This window comes from Oryx dammah, unplaced genomic scaffold (genome assembly GCF_014754425.2).
Source record: "Oryx dammah isolate SB20612 unplaced genomic scaffold, SCBI_Odam_1.1 HiC_scaffold_13, whole genome shotgun sequence".
In the NCBI taxonomy this organism is placed as follows: domain Eukaryota; kingdom Metazoa; phylum Chordata; class Mammalia; order Artiodactyla; family Bovidae; genus Oryx; species Oryx dammah.
Genome location: NW_024070197.1, coordinates 3,030,979 through 3,052,450, shown reverse-complemented (window position 1 = coordinate 3,052,450; position 21,472 = coordinate 3,030,979). Strand labels below are relative to the sequence as shown.

The 21,472-nt window shown below is 42.4% G+C and overlaps 1 protein-coding gene across 1 annotated transcript in view; it reads right to left on the bottom strand.

The window, feature by feature from the left end:
* NLRP2 (NLR family pyrin domain containing 2) overlaps positions 1 to 21,472 on the bottom strand; it is a 29,327-nt gene that overhangs the window by 6,473 nt on the left and 1,382 nt on the right. The window contains exons 2-5 of the mRNA XM_040251892.1: positions 13,178 to 13,222; positions 4,730 to 4,804; positions 2,983 to 4,582; positions 874 to 1,044 (exon numbers count right to left, since the gene is read on the bottom strand). Coding sequence (XP_040107826.1) covers positions 874 to 1,044; positions 2,983 to 4,582; positions 4,730 to 4,804; positions 13,178 to 13,222 — 1,891 coding nt within the window. The remainder of the gene's footprint in view (positions 1 to 873; positions 1,045 to 2,982; positions 4,583 to 4,729; positions 4,805 to 13,177; positions 13,223 to 21,472) is intronic.

Here is a 21,472-nt window from a genome sequence, read left to right as displayed (position 1 = left end):
ATGAAAGTAGAAGCTCCAATTTCTTTAGTTGTTTCAAACTTTCGCCAAAGAGAAGTCAGTCATAAGCAGTCATTTTAGACAAAAGCTGTTCTCCTATGGCTTCTTGAGAAAGATAAGGCAGCATCTCTTTTCCTTGAAGTGTTACCAATGGATGCATTTCAACAATGCTATGTTCTTGATGACAAAATAACAATGGAGGAATCACAGTTCAGGTATTCAAAATTGGAGTCAGGTGGCTACTGAGAATCTGGTCTCAGACACCTCTCTGCATCACCAAGAACTTGAACTTTCTTAAAAAGCCCAAGGACACCACCCTCCAACCCCACCGTTATGGTCCCTCCAATCTCCCCTTGTAACTATGTAACCATTTCAAACCCCAAGCAATCCTTGCTGAAGGAGCACTCTTACTTCTTGCCAGCTCCAATTATAATTCTTGATAAACAACTCAGGTAAATGAGTGTAACACTGCATTTTCTGCTTTATAAACCTCCTCAATTTTGTAGTCAGGGGGAACACAGTTCAAGCATTTCCTGAATCTGTGTCTCTTGGGCTGTGGTCCTAAATGACCCCAAATTAGCACCTTTTAATCTCAATCAAGTCTCCATTTCTGAACTGTTGGTTAACAGCCTGCTGAATACTTTGATTCCAAGGAAGGCTCTTGGGCTTAGAATCAGGACTGCAGAACCAATAAAACCCAAAGTGGGAAGAACTCTTATTTCTCTGTGTTGAGAAAAAAATACCAAAAGAGGACTAGCTACACAAATGAACCTCAGGTCCAGGAAAACTAACTAAAATGCTGTCTTAGGGGCACAAAAATGTAAGAAGCTTGGAGATGCCCTGGAAGTTTTAATCCAGGGACTAGCTGCTACTTACACCACTTTCTGAAGACTAGAGGCAGCAGAGGCTATTTTTTCACAAAGAATTCTCACTGAAGAGGTACTGAGGAAGCTCTGACTGATGTCCAGAAAGAGCAGATTCCTGTTTGAGTCAAACACAGAACAAAGATCCATCCAGAGAGGGAGCATGTGTTGCTCATTCTGGGACCTATGGGAAAGAGACGATAGAGGGACTTAACAAATACTGCTGGAGAGAAAAGTGACATTTGTCCATCTTCATGAATGTGTTTTGGGTTGCTCTGTGCATTATTGTTGTTTAGTTGCTCTATTGTCTTCTACTCTTTGTGATCCTCTGGACTGTAGCCTGCCCAGCTCCTCTGTCCATGGGATCTCCCAGGCAAGAATATTGGAGGGGGTTGGCATCCCCTTCTCCAGGGGATCTTCTTGACCCAGGGATCGAACCTGCATCTCCTGAACTGGCAGGTGGATTCTTTACTACTGAGCCACCTGGGAGGCCCTAATAAGAAATTATAACTCAAAAAGTTGGGTGATTTAATTATTTAGCACAAGTATCAGACAACCCAATACCTAAGACATATTACTAGAGAAATAATTGAACTTCTCACATGTCAACCTAACAGAGCCTTAAAATAAATCAAAATTCTAACCAAATCATTGATCAAAGATTGAAAGCAATATACATCACTGATAAACACTTAAGAGTAGGTGTACACATTAATGGAAGTTATTTGGATATTTGATGGTAAATCCATATATGTAATATTCAAGCTAATTTATAACCATATTTGCTGACCTAAGATGATGTCCATAAAATTTTGAGAAAATACAATCTTTAAGTGGTTGCATATTCATGTACAAAGATTTCTCAAAGAATGGTTATTTTGTTCTGGTGATTGCTTTTGAGTGGAAGGATTTTAGCAGAGGAAAGAGGAGACCTGGATTCAATCCCTGGGTCAGGAAGATCCCGTGGAGTAGGAAATGGCAACCCACTTCAGTATTCTTGCCTGGGAAATCCCATGGACAGAGGAGCCTGGCAGGCTATAGTCCATGGGATTGCAAAAGAGTCATACACAACTCAATGACTAAACAAAGATTTAGATAAATTATGCAAGCCTGTCAAAACATTTGAGTGAAAGAAGGGGAAAAAATTAGAATATGAATATAGATGGACCCATAAGGCAGAGAAACACTGATGTCAAGTTATCACGGTCCTAACACTTCCTGGAAGTAAATCAAGCTTATGACTTCACCAAGTGGTGAAGGAACGTGAGAGAACATTAAGGGAATATGTAAAACAGACACCTCCACCAGGGGGCTAATGAGGGCATTTTATTCTAGTTCAACAAATATACATGAAGATTTTAGACACAGACTTCAGATAACAACCTAGGAGGGAGGAAGAGGTGGGTTGATAAGATGAATATCAGTATGTTGACAGGTATTACACATCACCGGGAGGTAGAGATTTTAGATTGTGACCACAGGACTTTATAAGCCAATAGACTTGAGCTCTAATCCCAGCCGAGGACTCTTTTCTGAAGCCAGCATCTTCATCTTAACATGGAAGGTGACCTGTTTCTAGTAGGTGCCAAGTTAGAAGTATTTGGAAACTGCACATGATCTCAGTTGATGTTATTTGTGCCTAAATTGAAAATAACAAAGATTCATAACTGGCCATCTCATTATCTGTCAGATGAAGTTCCTGGGAGGAGAGTCTCCGTGATCGTGGGTGAGGTGTAGTGTTCAGAAACTTGGCAGGTTCAACTCCTGACTCCATCTGTAATGCTTTTCTAGAAGTCATGCCCCAAATGGGACCACCATGTCATACGTCTCTCCAGATCTACACTGCCAACCTGCAGACTGAAACAGGTGGAGACATTTGCAAAAAATGGTTTGGCTAAAGGAAAATGGAGGTGGGTCTCCAAAGAAGGTCTGGTTCCAAAGCTCCCATTTCTAATGCCATGATACCTCCTGCCTTGAATGTTAGGTTGGCAGGACACAAGGCCACAAAAGGCCACTTACTGACCTTAAGCAAGAGGGAACAAGACACACTGGCTTTTTCTTCATGAACCATGGAATAAGGCAAAAGATAGGAGAACTAGCCGGGTAAAAAATGAGTTCTCACCTTTCAACCTGAGTGCCTGATTCCAGTGCACTATCATTATCCAGGAATATCCCCTCTTCTACCTGCAGTGAAAGTTTCTGCAAGTTTCCACAGTGCTTGAGGCAGAATGATGAGTGCATGACATCCGTTTTATTTTTCAAATGCAGGGACATTTCCTTAACGTGGGCCATGGCATCTTTCACGAGCTGCTCCTCCTGAGACTCGTACAGACAGCTCAGAACCTCCTTCGTGTCCGTCACCGAGAAGGATTTCTTCCCATGGGGCATCAATGTGTATTTCAGGAGCTCCCGCTTGATCTCCGTTGATACCAGACAGCCAAAAGTCGCCTCCAGCTCCATGGCCCGTCTTTCGTTGCAGAGGCCAAACAGGAAGTACGTGACGTGGGTCAGGCTGGGGTTCTTCAGCCTTTCCGCCTTGGACAGCAGTTTCCCCACATCTCCAACGTGCCACCCGCAGCCGCCCCGCCCTTCCTCCTCCTGCTCTTCCGGCTCCAAGACATAGAACATGGCGGCCAGAAAGTGCTGGACGCTGAGATGGATGAAAGAGTAGCAGGCCTCGCCGTCTTCGCTCTTCTGGAGAATATTCCCGTCCAGGAAAGGAGAGAGGGCAGACGGGTCCACCCCAAGTCGCCTGAGGTCTTCCCCATCGAACACAGAGCTCCGTGTCCACACGCCCTCAGCAGCCAAGAGGCACAGGGGCTTGAGCGGGGCCTGGAGGCCCCGCCTGGGGCCGCCGCCCTGCGGTGGGGGGAAGCGGCTGCAGAGGAAGCGCAGGAACAGGGCCGTGGTGGTCCGGCAGGTGGAGGCGAGGTCCTCCCCGCTCTCCATCTGCTGTCTCAGACAGGTGCAGACCATCCAGCACACGGAGGGCGCCGAGCCCAGCTGGAACAGAGCCGCGTTGTTCTTCATCAAGTCGAAAGCTCGCAGGGCCTGACTCTCCTCTTCAAAGTGTTTCAAGAAATATGCCTTCCGGTCCTCCTCCAAGAACCCCTCGATCTCTATGAAGAGCGGCTGTTCTGTTAAGAGCCGCAGCTCCTGCAGGGCGCCCGGTCGGGTGGTGATGAGTAAGGTGGCCTTGGGTAGCATCTTTCTCTTCAGTAAACTTCCCAGGAGGACAGGCACCGGCTTCTGCTTCTTCCAGTCGCCACATATGTCGTGGATGAGCGCCCCCAAGGGGACCTTCAGCTCATCAAAACCGTCGAGGATGAACAGGACTTTCTGTGCCTGGGCCAGGATCGCCGGTATGTCGTCCTGCACATGTGGCCAGTTGGCAGATATCAGCTCTGCAAAGGTGCACGTCCCCCTGTGGTTGAGCCCCTTGCAGCTGAGGTAGAAGGCGGAGTTGGAGGTCTCTGCCAAGTTGTCCTGTGTCCAGTCCAGCATCAGTTTCTTTGCCAGCGTGGTTTTCCCAACGCCGGCAGGACCGTGCAGCACCACAGTGTGTGGAAATGGCCCAGCCAGCATTTTAGGATTACAGAATGGGATCAGGGTCTCATATCTTTGGGTGACAATACAAACATCTTCACTGAGTCTGGGCCAGAAGTTCTTCCAGCGTTGACAGAACTTCTTCTTCAATGTATTTCTGTATTTATCTTGTTTACCTTTAGTGATAAGAGTCAGGGGATAGACAGAATATAGTTTGTTATTCATTAGGGAGATGATGCTTTAAGTAGGAAAGGGAAAAAGAAGAAATGAGGTTCATAAAGAACCACCCGACACCAAACTCACTCCAGGTAGAGAAGACAGACCTGGCTTTTCTCCTTCCAAATCTTCTTTTGTTTCTTGTAGATTTGTGACATCTTCTTCCTGTACTTGGGCCAGCTCTGCAAAATACAAATTAAAGTGAGCCTGACACAAAACTGGTGTACTTCTTCTTCTTTTTTTTTTAACCAGAAATAGGGTGTTAAAGTAGACTCCAAGGAGTCCAGAATCTAAGTTTTTTGTCCACAGTGTGTGCTGGGATGTGTAAAGTTGGGTTTATAGTGATGAAGATAGCAAGTGAATCCCTAAACTAAGTTGCATGCAGGCGTTGGCGGCGGCCGGCACACTAAGCACGCCCGAGAGCTACCCCACATCCGAGATCAGGGGTAGCGGCCTAGAGTGCCAGGCTGCGATGGCGCAGGAACGGTCAGGAGGATCTTCCCCGCGTCCGAGGTCATGGGTGACGACCGGGAGGACCTACCCCGCGTATGAGGCCAGGGATGGTGGCCGGGAGGAGCCACCCCACGTCTGAGGTCAGGGGCGATGGCTGGGAGGAGCAACCCCACGCCCGAGGCCAGGGTGGCGACCAGGAGGAGCAACCCCTTGCCCAAGGCCAGGGGCTGTGGCCAGGAGGAGCAACCCCACGTCCAAGGAGTGGTGGCTGTGAGGGCGCAGGAGAGTCTAGAGGAGCCATCCCCCATTGAAGGTCAGGAAGGGGGGCGGGAGGAGATACCCCTCATCCAAGGTAAGGAGCAGTGGCTGTGCTTTGCTGGAGCAGCTGTGAAGAGATACCCCACGCCCAAGGTAAGAGAAACCCAAGTAAGATGGTAGGTGTTGCAAGAGGGCATCAGAGGGCAGACACACTGAAACCATACTCACAGAAATCTAGTCAATCTAATCACACTAGGACCACAGCCTTGTCTAACTCAATGAAACTAAGCCATGCCTGCGGGGCAACCCAAGACGGGTGGGTCATGGTGGAGAGGTCTGACAGAATGTGGTCCATTGGAGAAGGAAATGGCAAACCACTTCAGTATTCTTGCCTTGAGACCCCCATGAACAGTATGAAAAGGCAAAATGATAGGATACCAAAAGAGCAACTCCCCAGGTCAGTAGGTGCCCAATATGCTACTGGAGATGAGTGGAGAAATAACTCCAGAAAGAATGAAGGGATGGAGCCAAAGCAAAAACAATACCCAGCTGTGGATGTGACTGGTGATAGAAGCAAGGCCTGATGCTGTAAAGAGCAATATTGCATAGGAATCTGGAATGTTAGGTCCATGAATCAAGGCAAATTGGAAGTGGTCAAACAAGAGATGGCAAGGGTGAACGTCGACATTCTAGGAATCAGCAAACTAAAATGGACTGGAATGGGTGAATTTAACTCAGATGACCATTATATCTACTACTGCGGGCAGGAATCCCTCAGAAGAAATGGAGTAGCCATCATGGTCAACAGAAGAGTCCGAAATGCAGTACTTGGATGCAATCTCAAAAACAACAGAATGATCTCTGTTCGTCTCCAAGTCAAAACATTCAATATCACAGTTATCCAAGTCTATGCCCCAACCAGTAATGCTGAAGAAACTGAAGTTGAACGGTTTTATGAAGACCTACAAGATCTTTTAGAACTAACACCCAAAAAAGATGTCCTTTTCATTATAGAGGACTGGAATGCAAAAGTAGGAAGTCAAGAAACACCTGGAGTAACAGGCAAATTTGGCCTTGGAATGCAGAATGAAGCAGGGCAAAGACTAATAGAGTTTTGCCAAGAAAATGCACTGGTCATAGCAAACACCCTCTTCCAACAACACAAGAGAAGACTCTACACATGGACATCACCAGATGGTCAACACTGAAATCAGATTGATTATATTCTTTGCAGCCAAAGATGGAGAAGCTCTATACAGTCAACAAAAACAAGACCAGGCTCAGATCATGAACTCCTTATTGCCAAATTCAGACTTAAATTGAAGAAAGCAGGGAAAACCGCTAGACCATTCAGGTATGACCTAAATCAAATCCCTTATGATTATACAGTGGAAGTGAGAAATCGATTTAAGGGCCTAGATCTGATAGATAGAGTGCCTGATGAACTATGAAATGAGGTTCCTGACATTGTACAGGAGACAGGGATCAAACCATCCCCATGGAAAAGAAATGCAAAAAAGCAAAATGGCTGTCTGGGGAAGCCTTACAAATGGCTGTCTGGGGAAGCCTTGAAAAGAAGAGAAGCGAAAAGCCAAGGAGAAAAGGAAAGATATAAGCATCTGAATGCAGAGTTCCAAAGAATAGCAAGAAGAGATAAGAAAGCCTTCTTCAGCCATCAATGCAAAGAAATAGAGGACAAGAACCGAATGGGAAAGACTAGAGATCTCTTCAAGAAAATTAGAGATACCAAGGGAACATTTCATGCAAAGATGGGCTCGATAAAGGCCAGAAATGGTATGGACCTAACAGAAGCAGAAGATATTAAGAACAGGTGGCAAGAATACACAGAACTGTACAAAAAAGATCTTCATGATCCCGATAATCACGATTGCGTGATCACTCATCTAGAGCCAGACATGCTGGAATGTGAAGTCAAGTGGGCCTTAGAAAGCATCACTACGAACAAAGCTAGTGGAGGTGATGGCATTCCAGTTGAGCTGTTTCAAATCCTGAAAGATGATGCTGTGAAAGTGCTGCACTCAATATGCCAGCAAATTTGGAAAACTCAGCAGTGGCCATAGGACTGAAAAAGGTCCGTTTTCATTCCAATCCCAAAGAAAGGCAATGCCAAAGAATGCTCAAACTACCGCACAATTGCACTCATCTCACATGCTAGTAAAGTCATGCTCAAAATTCTCCAAGCCATGCTTCAGCAATATATGAACCATGAACTTCCTGATGTTCAAGCTGGTTTTAGAAAAGGCAGAGGAACCAGAGATCAAATTGCCAACATCCGCTGGATCATGGAAAAAGCAAGAGAGTTCCAGAAAAACATCTATTTCTGCTTTATTGACTATGCCAAAGCCTTTGACTATGTGGATCACAATAAACTGTGGAAAATTCTGAAAGAGATGGAAATACCAGACCACTTAACCTGCCTCTTGAGAAATCTGTATGCAGGTCAGGAAGCAACAGTTAGAACTGGACATGGAACAACAGACTGGTTCCAAATAGGAAAAGGAGTACGTCAAGGCTGTATATTATCACCCTGCTTATTTAACTTATATGCAGAGTACACCATGAGAAACGCTGGACTGGAAGAAACACTGGAATCAAGATTGCCGGGAGAAATATCAATAACCTCAGATATGCAGATGACACCACACTTATGGCAGAAAGTGAAGAGAAACTAAAAAGCCTCTTGATGAAAGTAAAAGAGGAGAGTGAAAAAGTTGGCTTAAAGCTCAACATTCAGAAAACAAAGATCATGGCATCCAGTCCCGTCACTCCATGGGAAATAGATGGGGAAACAGTGTCAGACTTTGTTTTTTTTTTGGGCTCCAAAATCACTGCATATGGTGACTGCAGCCATGAAATTAAAAGATGCTTACTCCTTGGAAGAAAAATTATGACCAACCTAGATAGTATATTCAAAAGCAGAGACATTACTTTGCCGACTAAGGTCCATCTAGTCAAGGCTATGGTTTTTCCTGTGGTCATGTATGGATGTGAGAGTTGGACTATGAAGAAGGCTGAGCCCCGAAGAATTGATGCTTTTGAACTGTGGTGTTGGAGAAGACTCTTGAGAGTCCCTTGGACTCAAGGAGATCCAACCAGTCCATTCTGATGGAGACTGGCCCTGGGATTTCTTTGGAAGGAATGATGCTAAAGCTGAAACTCCAGTACTCTGGCCACCTCATGTGAAGAGTTGACTAATTGGAAAATACTTTGATGCTGGGAGGGATTGGGGGCAGAAGGAGAAGGGGACGACAGAGGATGAGATGGCTGGATGGTATCACTGACTCAATGGAATCGAGTCTGAGTGAACTCCAGGAGTTGGTGATACAGGGAGGCCTGGCGTGCTGCAATTCATGGGGTCGCAAAGAGTCGGACATGACTGAGTGACCAACTGAACTGAACTCTGTGGAACCATAACAAGAAATGCTGCCTCTATCACAACTCAATGTGGTTTATTGAAATTATTTGTCTATCTTTTCCAAGGGACTAGAAGAAGTGCCCAGAAAACAGGTAATGGATCTTTCCCATAATAGTCTCAAGTCATTATAGGAGCTCAAGTATTAAAGTACAGGCAACTTGTAAGTATGCACCCAAGATAAATGGGCATGTGTCTATACAAAGACTTGCACCCTCTATACAAAGAGTGTGCATGGCAACGTTATTCAAGACAGTCAATAAACAGATATGATTAAAACTTCCCTTCCCTGATGAATGAGCAACCCAAACATTTTCTATCCACTCAATAGAATATTACTCAGCAACAAAAAGGAATGGATCAGTGACACATGTAACAACATGGATGAACATCAAAAGCGTTTTTTTCTGAAAGTTGCCCAGTTGTATCCAACTCTTTGTGACCCCATGGACTATACAGTCCATGGAATTCTCTAGGCCAGAATCCTGGAGTGGGTTGCCATGCCCTCATCCAGGGAATCTTCCCAACCTAGGGACTGAACCCAGGTCTCCCACATTGCAGGCAGATTTTTTACCAGCTGAGCTGCAAGGGAAGCTCAAGAATACTGGAGTGGGTAGCCTATCCCTTCTTCAGCAGATCTTTCCAACCTAGGAATTGAACTGGGGTCTCCTGCATTGCAGGTGGATTCTTTACCAACTGAGCCATCAGGGAAGCCCCCAAAACCTCAAAAATGTTATTGTAAGTAAAAAAAAAAAAGACACAAAAGATCACACATATTCAGAAATGGAGAATCTAGAGAGAAAAAAAATTAATGGCTGCTTGGACTTGGGGGATAGAGACCAGGGAACAGTTACATATGGACAAGAAGGATCTTTCTGGAGGTGATGGAAAGATTGTAAAATTGAATAGTGGTGATTTTTGTACAACTCAGTAAATTGACTAAAAGTTGTTAACAGGTACACTTAAAATGAATTAAATTCATGATACATAAATTATACTTCAACAGAGCTGTTGAAGCAGACTTGAGAGTGAGACTAATGTTAAACTGACCTCCACATCAGTTGAGGCAAATCAGCTACCTACAATAGGTGTCAATTTTCTAATCTGTGAGTTGGCACTATCAAAGTTGTCTGAACAATTGGCAAAATCTAAGAAAATTCTATACCACTTACTCCTGATTTTCCATGAACTGAATTCTGGCTTTCCCAAATGTTTAGTTCCCTCTTTATTCTTACATAATAGGAATAAGATAGGGAGGAAGGTATTCTCCATAAGATAACTGGGGATGATGAATCAGTTCAGTCCAGTCACTCAGTCGTGTCTGACTCTTTGTGACCCCATGGACTGTAGCATGCCAGGCTTCCCTGTCCATCACCAACTCCCAAATCCTATTAAAACTCATGTCCATCAAGTCGGTGATGCCATCCAGGCATCTCATTCTGTCGTCCTCTTCTCCTGCCTTCAATCTGCCTTTAGCATCAGGGTCATTTCAAATGAGCCAGTTTTTCGCATCAGGTGGCCAAAGGATGGAAGTTTCAGCTTCAGCATCATTACTTCCAATGAATATTCAGGACTGATTTCCTTTAGGATGGACTGGTTGGATCTCCTTGCAATCCAAGGGACTCTCAAGAGTCTTCTCCAACACCACAGTTCAAAAGCATCAATTCTTTGGTGCTCAGCTTTCTTTATAGTCCAACTCTCACATCCATACATGACTACTGTAAAAACCATATCTTTGACTAGGTGGACTTTTGTTGGCAAAGTAATGTCTCTGCTTTTTAATATGCTGTCTAGGTTGACAATGAACATGTCTAGGGGACTATGAATAGTGGTAAAATAAAGTTAGGGAGAGATGAGGTTCTCCCGAAGAGTGGGAGAGGACAGCCAGGAAGGGTCCACTTCATTTAGTTTACTCCAACATTGGATGTCCTAAGATCAACCTGGCTCTTTGTCTTCCTCTTCTCCTAAATGCTGCTGTGTTTGTTCTGGGTTTTCACATTTTGTTATCCCTGAAGAAAAGGGAGGGTGTTATGGTCTTGCCACTATGCCAGTATTGAAGCTTCTGCTTATAAGAGAGTGGGATTTCAAGAAGTTTCAAGTTCAACAATTGGTCTCAATGTCTAAGCCCAGATTACATGAAAAGAGTGTTATTGAGGTTCTGGAGATAAAATTAAAGTGTCAGACCATGATCTCAGTGCCGTTTCTGACAACTGAATTCCTGTGCAGTTAAGAAATGGGCACATACAGACAATGGCTCTTTCCGAGGGGCATCAAAAAGCCTTCAAGACAAATTCCCTAGTTTCTGACAAGGTATGTAAAGTTACATAGTCCTAGGATGCAACCTTGGAACAGGGAGAAGTCATACAGGAGAAGAAATACTTCAAGTGCAACATGGATAATGAAGAGGTGAGGGAGTTCCCTGGTGGTCCAGTGGTTGGGATTCTGAGCTTTAGTGTTGAGGACCTGAGTTCAATCCCTGGTCAGGAAGCTAGGACCTCAAAGGCAAAACAAAAGAAGAGGTGAGTGTGTGGAACTTCTGAAAAGGTATCCAGGAGGCAACAGGATATGAGTATCGAAGTTCAGGGAAATGCTGAAGATGTCACCTGGAGAGTCCTTGGCATATAAATAGCCAATAAGACTCCAAGTGAGCCTTCCAGGATAAGTATGCAGAGTGAAAAATGGCCAACCAACCATTCATTTTGAAGATTAAACAGGAGAGCAGGGGCTCTGGGGAAAAATGTTTGTATACAGGTGATGTCATGTTGCCAAGAGTTAAGTATTTTTTTTTTTTTAAATGTGGACCACATTATGAAGTCTTTAATGAATTTATTACAATATTGCTTCTGTGTTATGGTTTTTTTTTTTTTTTTGGCCATTAAGGTATGTGGGGATCGAAACTGCATCTCCTGCCTTAAGGTGAAGTCTTAACCACTGAACCATCAGGGAAGTCCCCAAGAGAAAGATTTTTAGACAAGGAACTCTCTGATGTTAGTTTAGTTAGAACATTAAATTAAATATCAACTTTGAGGCTGGTACTATTCCTTAAAGCATTGCCAAATGTCAGCTCTAACAGATCATTAGCTTACGTTTGAATTTAGATCCTGACTGTAGGACATTTAACATATTTGTGTATCAATAGAAGCAGTTAGATTTTTGGTAGGGGGATTATGTATGAATGGCTGTCTTCACTTTTCAAACCAGCCCCCCAGTCTACAATTGCCTTGAACCCGAGTTATTTTTAAAGATACTGGGGATGTCAAGAGAAGATAATGTTGAAAATCACAAATTCAAAAATCCTTTTTGGCCAGGATTAGCAAACCTTTAAAAAAATCCCCTCTGCAAAGGAGCAGATAGTGAAGATTTTCTGTTTTATGTGCAATATAGTTTGTTGCAATTACTCATCTCTGCCCTTGTGGGGCAGAAGAAGTCATAGGTAATATAATATGTAAGCAAATGACTATGTACAAATAAGTTTATTTATATTAATATGTAGTTAAATTTGAATTTCACATGATTTTCATAGGCCATAAAATATTTCTTTTTTAAAAAATTATTTATTGGCTGTATTGGATCTTGAGGTTTCCCTGATAGCTCAGTTGGTAAAGAATCCACCTGCAATGCAGGAGACCCAGGTTCAATTCCTGGGTCAGAAAGATCCCCTGGAGAAGGGATCAGCTACCCACTCCAGTATTCTGGCCTGGAGAATTCCATGGACTGTATAGTCCATGGGGTCACAAAGAGCTGGACATGACTGAGTGACTTTCAGTTGGACATGTGGGATCCAATTCCCAGCCTAGGGATTGAACCCTAGCCCCCTACATTGAGAGCATGGAGTCTTAGCTACTCGAAAACCAACGAAGTCCCTGTAAAGTATTCTTTTGATCTTCCCAGCCATTTAAAAATGCACATACCATTCTTTGCTTGTGAAGAAGTGAAGTTGCTCAGTCGCGTCTGACTCTTTGCGACCCCATGGACTATAGTCTACAAGGCTCCTCTGTCCACAGAATTTTCCAGGCAAGAGTACTGGAGTGGGTTGCCATTTCCTTCTCCAGGGGATCTTCCTGACCCAGGGATCGAAGGATCTACAAAAGCACACGGTGGGCTGGATTTGCTTTGGAAGCCATGGTTTGCCAACCCTGGCTTTAGGGCCATCTAAAATTCAGCCTATTCAGATTCCAAGAGGAAGCTCACTCTCTCTCTCTCATGTTTGTATTTACTGATTTCTGGCATAAACATTGCCTCTTTGTAGCTTTCGATGTCTTACTGTTGCCCACCTGGATGACAGCAGAGGTGAGATCTTCTGTTTCTTTGCATTCCTACTGCTCAGTATGATGTGTTTTCTAATTAAAACAATCCTGAATTCTAAAATCTCACTTTTAGATAAAGTGAGATTGTGAATGAGGTGACTTACCTAACGATGGAGGCTTATTTTCCTGAACTGACTTCAAAGCTGTTTCTGAAAAAAAAAAAAAAAAAAAAGGAAGAAATTAGCACTTTTCAAAGCCCAGACCTTTGTAGTTGTACAGCCTTCTGAGTTTCTTCAAGTAATTTTAAAATTTGCACCCTCCAGATGGTTTTAGGGGCTAAAACCGGCACCTGTCCATTGAAGAGGTAACAGTAGACTAAAAACTGAAGCTGGGACTTCCCTGGTGATTCAGTGGTTAAGAGTCCATGTTTCTAATGCACGAGGTGAGGGTTTGATTCCTGGTGGGGGAACTAAGATCCTACATACTATGTTGTGTGGCCAAAAAATAAAGATAAAATAAAATTTACAAAAAGCTAAAAACTGAATTTAAATTGGCAACTAAAGAAAATGCACTTTATCCCCCCCAAATTCATCAAAAGATCATTTGAATGCTCAGCAACTTTCACAAAGCAACTTCTGAATGCTGACGGAGGACACCAGGTACCCAGAAAGGCAGCCTATTTTCTTTGAAAGGAGGTAGAACAAAATAGAAAAGACAAAAAGAGACAAAAGAGTTAGGGATGGAGACTCATCCTGGGGAGGGAGTCGTGAAGGAGGAGAAGTTTACAAACAGCAGGAAACCCTCTCATTAGCGGGTCTGTGGGAAGTTTTGGAGTCTCAGAGGGCAACATAACCAGAAGAAGAAGAAAAAAAACCCCACAGAATCCATGCCTAACTGCAACTCCCAGTGGAGAAGTAGCCCAGACACTCCTGTCTGCCACCAGCGAGCAGGGGCTGGACAGAGAGGCGTGGGCTGCATGCTTAGGGTAAGGACTGGGCCTGAATGCCCTGAGGACAATCTGAGGGAGCTGATGCTTTTGAACTGTGGTGTTGGAGAAGACTCTTGAGAGTCCCTTGGACTGCAAGGAGATCCAACCAGTCCATCCTAAAGGAAATCAGTCCTGGGTGTTCATTGGAAGGACTGATGCTGAAGGTGAACTCCAGTACTTTGGCCACCTGATATGAAAAACTGACTCATTGGAAAAGACCCTGATGCTGGGAAAGAATGAAGGCAGGAGGAGAAGGGGATGACAGAGGATGAGATGGCTGGATGGCATCACTTACTCAATGGACATGAGTTTGAGTCAACTCTGGGAGTTGGCGATAGACAGGGAGGCCTGGTGTGCTGCAGTCCATGGGGTTGCAAAGAGTCGGACATGACTGAACTGAACTGAACTGACTGAACCTCTACTCTAGATTTTTAATCTTTGCTTTTTGGTATTTGCTGTCAATTTTGCACCTTTAAGAATCTAATCTTCAATATCCATTTTCACTTAGGGATGTGATTACTAGCTTGATTGCTCTCTCCTCTTTTGACTCTCCCTTTTCTCCCTCAGGTCACATCTATCTCCTCTCTCCCCCTTCTCTTCTCTACTTAATTCTGTGAATCTCTCTGGGTACTCCAGGCTGCAGAGAGCACATAGGGAATTTATTACTGGCTAGACTGCTCTCTCCCCTTTTGACTCCCCCTCTTCTTCTCCTGGTCACCTCTATCTCCCTCCTCCCTCTTCTTATCTCCATGTAACTCTGTGAACCTCTCTGGGTCTCCCTCACTGTGGAGAATTTTTTCACCATTAGTTCTGATCAGTTCAGTCACTCAGTCATGTCTGACTCTTTGCAACCCCATGAATCACAGCACGTCAGGCCTCCCTGTCCATCACCAACTCTCGGAGTTCACTCAGACTCACATCCATCGAGTCAGTGATGCCATCCAGCCATCTCATCCTCTGTCGTCCCCTTCTCCTCCTGCCTCCAGTCCCTCCCAGCATCAGAGTCTTTGCCAATGAGTCAACTCTTCACATGAGGTGGCCAAAGTACTGGAGTTTCAGCTTTAGCATCATTCCTCCCAAAGAACACCCAGGGCTGTTCTCCTTCAGAATGGACTGGTTGGATCTCCTTGCAGTCCAAGGGACTCTCAAGAGTCTTTTCCAACACCACAGTTCAAAAGCATCAATTCTTTGGCACTCAGCTGTCTTCACAGTCCAACTTTCACATCCATACATGACTACTGGAAAAAACATAGCCTTGACTAGACGGACCTTAGTTGGCAAAGTAATGTCTCTGGTTTTCAACATGCTATGTAGGTTGGTCATAACTTTTCTTCTAAGGAGTAAGCGTCTTTTAATTTCATGGCTGCAGTCACCATCTGCAGTGATTTTGGAGCCCCCCAAAATAAAGTCTGCCACTGTTTCCACTGTTTCCCCACATACTTGCCATGAAGTGATGGGACCAGATGCCATGATCTTCGTTTTCTGAATATTGAGCTTTAAGCCAACTTTTTCACTCTCCACTTTCACCATTAACCTAGATGTTTTATCATCTGTGCTGTATGGATGGAGAAGGCTAGAGGTTACTGTAAGAATAAGACTGAAAGCCAGAGGCTTAAATCCAAAATCTGAGAAAACCACAGAACTCCTGATTCCAGGGAACATTAATAGACAAGAGCTCATCCAAAAGCCTCCATACCTACACTGAAACCAAGCTCCGCCCAAGAGCCAACAAGTTCCAGAGCAAGACATACCACACTAATTCTCCGGCAATGCAGGAACACAGCCCTGAGCATTAAAATACAGGCTGCCCAAAGCCATGTCAAGCCCATAGACACCCCAAAATTCACTACTGGACACTTCATTGCACTCCAGAGAGAAGAAATCAAGCTCCAACGACCAGAACACAGATTCAAGCTCCCCTAACCAGGAAACCTTGACAAGCCACTAGTCCAACCCCATCAACAGGGAGCAAGCTCCACAATAAAGAGGAACCACAAACTTCCAGCCTAAAGAGAGGTCATCCCAAACACAGCAATCTAAACAAAATGAAAAGGTAGAAAAATATTCAGCAGGTAAGGGAACATGATAAATGCCCACCAAACCAAACAAAAGAGGAGGAGATAGGTAGTCTACCTGAAAAATAATTCAGAATAATGATAGTAAAAATGATTCAAAATCTCGAAAACAAAATGGAGTTACAGATAAATAGATTAGAGACAAGGAGTGAGAAGATGCAAGAAATGTTTAACAAGGACCTAGAAGAAATAAAAAAGAGTCAATCAATAATGAATAATGCAAGAACTGAGATAAAAAACACTCTGGAGGGAACCAACAGTAGAATGACTGAGGCAGAAGATAGGATAAGTGAGGTGGAAGAGAGAATTGTGGAAATAAGTGAAGCAGAGAGGAAAAAAGAATTAAAAGAAATGGGGACAACCTCAGAGACCTCCTGGACAATGTTAAATGCCCCAACATTTGAATCATAGAGTCCCAGAAGAAGAAGACAAAAAGAAAGGCCATGAGAAAATACCCGAGGAGATAATAGTTGAAAACTTTCATAAAATGGGGAAGGAAATAACTACCAAAGTCCAAGAAACCCAGAGAGTCCTAAACAGGATAAACCCAAGGTGAAACACCCCAAGACACATATTAATGAAATTAACAAAGATCACACACTAAGAGCAAATATTAAAAGCAGCAAGGGAAAAGCAACAAATAACACACAAGGGGATCCCCATAAGGATAACAGCTTATCTTTCAATAGAAACTCTTCAGGCCAGGAGGGGATGGCAGGACACACTTAAAGTGATCAAAGAGAAAAACCTACAACCCAGATTAGTGTACCCAGCAAGGATCTCATTCAAATATGAAGGAGAAATCAAAAGCTTTACATACAAGCAAAAGCTGAGAGAATTTAGCACCACCAAACCAGCTCTTCAACAAATGCTAAAGTATCTTCTCTAGATAGGAAACACAGAAAGGTGTATAAACTTGAACCCAAAAGAACAAAGTAAATGGCATTGGGATCATAATTATCAATAATTACCTTATATGTAAATGGGGGTTGAATGCCCCAACCAAAAGACAAAGACTGGCTGAATGGATACAAAAACAAGACTGCTATATATGCTGTCTACAAGAGACCCACCTCAAACCCAGGGACACATAAAGACTTAAAGTGAGTGAAGGCCTGGAAAAAGATATTTCATGCAAATGGAGACCAAAAGAAAGCAGGAGTAGCAATACTCATATCAGATAAAATAGACTTTGCAATAAAGGCTGTGAAAACAGACAAAGAAGGACACTACATAATGATCAAAGGATCAATCCAAGAAGAAGATACAACAATTATATATGCACCCAACATAGGAGCACCACAATATGTAAGGCAAATGTTGACAAGTGTGGAAGGGGAAATTAACACAATAAAAGTGGGAGCCTTTAATACCCCACTCACACCTATGGATAGATCTACCAAACAGAAAATTAGCAAGGAAATGCAAACTTTAAATGATACAATGGACCAGTTAGACCTAATTGATACCTATAGGACATTTCACCCCCAAACAATGAATTTCACCTTTTTCTCAAGTGCACATGGAACACTCTCCAGGATAGATCACATCCTGGGCCATAAATCTAGCCTTGGTAAATTTGAAATAATTTCAAGCATCTTTTCTGATCACAGTGTGATAAGATTAGATGTCAACTACAGGGGAAAAAAAACTATTAAAAATGCAAACATATGAAAACTAAACAACATACTGTTGAATAACCAACAAATCACAGAAGAAATAAAAAAATGAAATCAAAATATGCATAGAAACAAATGAAAATGAAAACACAACAACTCCAAACCTATGGGTTTCAGTAAAAGCAGTGCTAAGGGGACGGTTCATAGCAATACAAGCTTACCTCAAGAAACAAGAGAAAAATCAAATAACCTGGTCCCATCACCTCATGGGAAGTAGATGGGGAAACAGTGGAAACAGTGTCAGACTTTATTTTTTTGGGCTCCAAAATCACTGAAGATGGTGATTGTCACCATGAAATTAAAAGACGCTTACTCCTTGGAAGGAAAGTTATGACCAACCTAGATAGCATGTTGAAAAGCAGAGACATTACTTTGCCAACTAAGGTCTGTCTAGTCAAGGCTATGGTTTTTCCTGTGGTCATGTATGGATGTGACAGTTGGACTGTGAAGAAGGCTGAGGGCTGAAGAATTGATGCTTTTGAACTGTGGTGTTGGAGAAGACTCTTGAGAGTCCCTTGGACTGCAAGGAGATCCAACCAGTCCATTCTGAAGGAGATCAGCCCTGGGATTTCTTTGGAAGGAATGATGCTAAAGCTGAAACTCCAGTACTTTGGCCACCTCGTGTGAAGAGTTGACTCATTGGCAAAGACTCTGATTCTGGGAGGGACTGGGGGCAGGAGGAGAAGGGGACGACAGAGGATGAGATGGCTGTATGGCATCACTGACTTGATGGACGTGAGTCTGAGTGAACTCCGAGAGTTGGTGATAGACAGGGAGGCCTGGAGTGCTGCGATTCATGGGGTCACAAAGAGTCAGACATGACTGAGCGACTGAACTGAATTGAACTGAACACCCACAGAAACTAGAAAAAGAAGAAATGAAGAGCCCCAGGGTTAGTAGAAGGAAAGAAATAATAAAAATCAGCAGAAATAAATGAAAAAGAAACAAAGACAATAGCAAAAACAAAAAAAAACTAAAAGCTGGTTCTTTGAGAAGATAAATAAAATAGACAAACCATTAGCCAGACTCATCAAGAAAAAAAGGGAGAAGAATCAAATCAACAAAGTTAGAAATGGAAATGGGAAAATCACAACAGACAACACAGAAATACAAAGGATCATAAGAGACTACTATCAGCAACTATATGAGAATAAAATGGATAACTTGGAAGAAATGGACTAATTCTTAGAAAAGTACAACCTTTCAAAACTGAACCAGGAAGAAATAGAAAATCTTAACAGACCCATCACAAGCACAGAAATTGAAACTGTAATAAAAAAAATCTTCCAACAAACAAAAGCCCAGGACCAGATGGCTTCACAGCTGAATTCTACCAAAAATTTAGAGAAGAGCTAACACCCATCCTACCCAAACTCTTCCAGAAAATTGCAGAGGAAGGTAAACTGCCAAACTCATTCTATGAGGCCACCATCACCCTAGTACCAAAACCTGACAAAGATGCCACCAAAAAAGAAAACTATAGGCCATTATCACTGATGAACATAGATGCAAAAATCCTCAACAAAATCCTAGCAAACAGAATCCAACAACATATTAAAAAGAACATACATCATGACCAAGTGGGCTTTATCCCAGGGATGCAAGGATTCTTTAATATTTGCAAATCAATCAATGTGATACACCACATTAACAAATTGAAAGATAAAAATGTATGACTATCTCAATAGATGCAGAGAAAGCCTTTGACAAAATTCAACATCCATTTATGACAAAAACCCTCCAGAAAGCAGGCACAGATACTTCAACATAAAAAAAGCCATATATGATAAACCCACAGCAAACATTATCCTCAATGGTGAAAATTGAAAGCATTTCCCCTAAAGTCAAGAACAAGACAAGTGTGTCCACTCTCACCACCTTTATTCAACATAGTTTTGGAAATTTTAGCCACAGCAATCAGAGAAGATAAAGAAATAAAAGGAATCCAGACTGGAAAAGGAGAAGTAAAACTCACTGTTTGCAGATGACACGATCCTCTACACAGAAAACCCTAAAGACAGCAGCAGAAAATTACTATAGCTAATCAATGAATATAGTAAAGTTGCAGGATATAAAATTAACACAGAGAAATCTCTTGTATTCCTATACACTAACAATGAGAAAACAGAAGAAAAATTAAGGAAACAATTCCATTCACCTTTGAGATGAAAAGAATAAAATATTTAGGAATAAATCTACCTAGAAAAATAAAGACCTATATATAGAAAAGTATAAAACATCGATGAAAGAAATCAATGACACGAATAGATGGAGAAATATATTATGTTCATGGATTGGAAGAATCAATATAGTGAAAATAAGTATACTAACCAAAGCAATCTATAGATTCAATGCAATCCCTATCAAGCTACCAAAGGTATTTTTCAGAGAACTAGAACAAATAATTTCACATTTTGTATGGAAATACAACAAACCTTAAATAGCCAAAGCAATCTTGAGAAAGAAGAATGAACTTGAGGATCAACCTGCCTGACTTCAGACTATACTACAAAGTTACAGTCATCAAGACAGTATGGTTCTGGCACAAAGACAGAAATATAAATCAATGGAACAAAATAGAAAGCCCAGAGATAAATCCACACACCTATGCACACCTTATCTTTGACAAAGGAGGCAAGAATATACAATGGAGAAAAGACAATCTCTTTAACAAGTGGTGCTGGGAAAACTGGTCAACCACTTGTAAAAGAATGAAACTAGAACACTTTCTACACCATATACAAAAATAAACTCAAAATGGATTAAAGATATAAATATAAGACCAGAAACCATAAAACCCCTAGAGGAAAACATAGGCAAAACACTCTCTGACATAAATCACATCAGGATCCTCTATGACCCACCTCCCAGAGTAATGGAAATAAAAGCAAAAATAAACAAATGAGACCTAATTAAACTTAAAAGCTTTGACACAACAGAGGAAACTATAAGCAAGGTGAAAAGACAGCTTTCAGAATGAGAGAAAATAACAGCAAACGAAGCAACTGACAAAGAATTAATCTCAAAAATATACAAGCAGCTCATACAGCTCAATTCCGGAAAAATAAACAACCCAATCAAAAAACGGACCAAAGACATAAACAGACATTTCTCCAAAGAAGACATATAGATGGCTAACAAACACATGAAAAGATGCTCAACATCACTTATTATCAGAGAAATGCAAATCAAAACCACAATGAGGTGCCATCTCATGCTGGTCAGAAAGGCTGCTATCAAAAAATCTACAAACAATAAATACTGGAGAGGGTGTGGACAAAGGGAACCAACCCTCTTAAATCATTGGTGGGAATGCAAACTAGTTCAGCCACTATGGAGAACAGTGTGGAGATTCCTTAAAAAACTGCAACTAGAACTGCCATATGACCCAGCAATTCCACTGCTGGGCATACACACCAAAGAAACCAGAATTGAAAGAGACACATGTACCCCAATGTTCATTGCAGCACTGTTTACAATAGCCAGGACATGGAAGCAACCTAGATGTCCATCAGCAGATGAATGGATAAGAAATCTGTGGTACATATACACAATGGAATATTACTCAACTATTAAAAAGAACACCTGTGAGTCAATTCTAATGAGGTGGATGAAACTGGAGCCTGTCATACAGAATGAAGTCAGTCAGAAAGTAAAGCACCAATACAGTATATTAACACATGTATATGGAGTTTAGTAATGATGACCCTACATGCG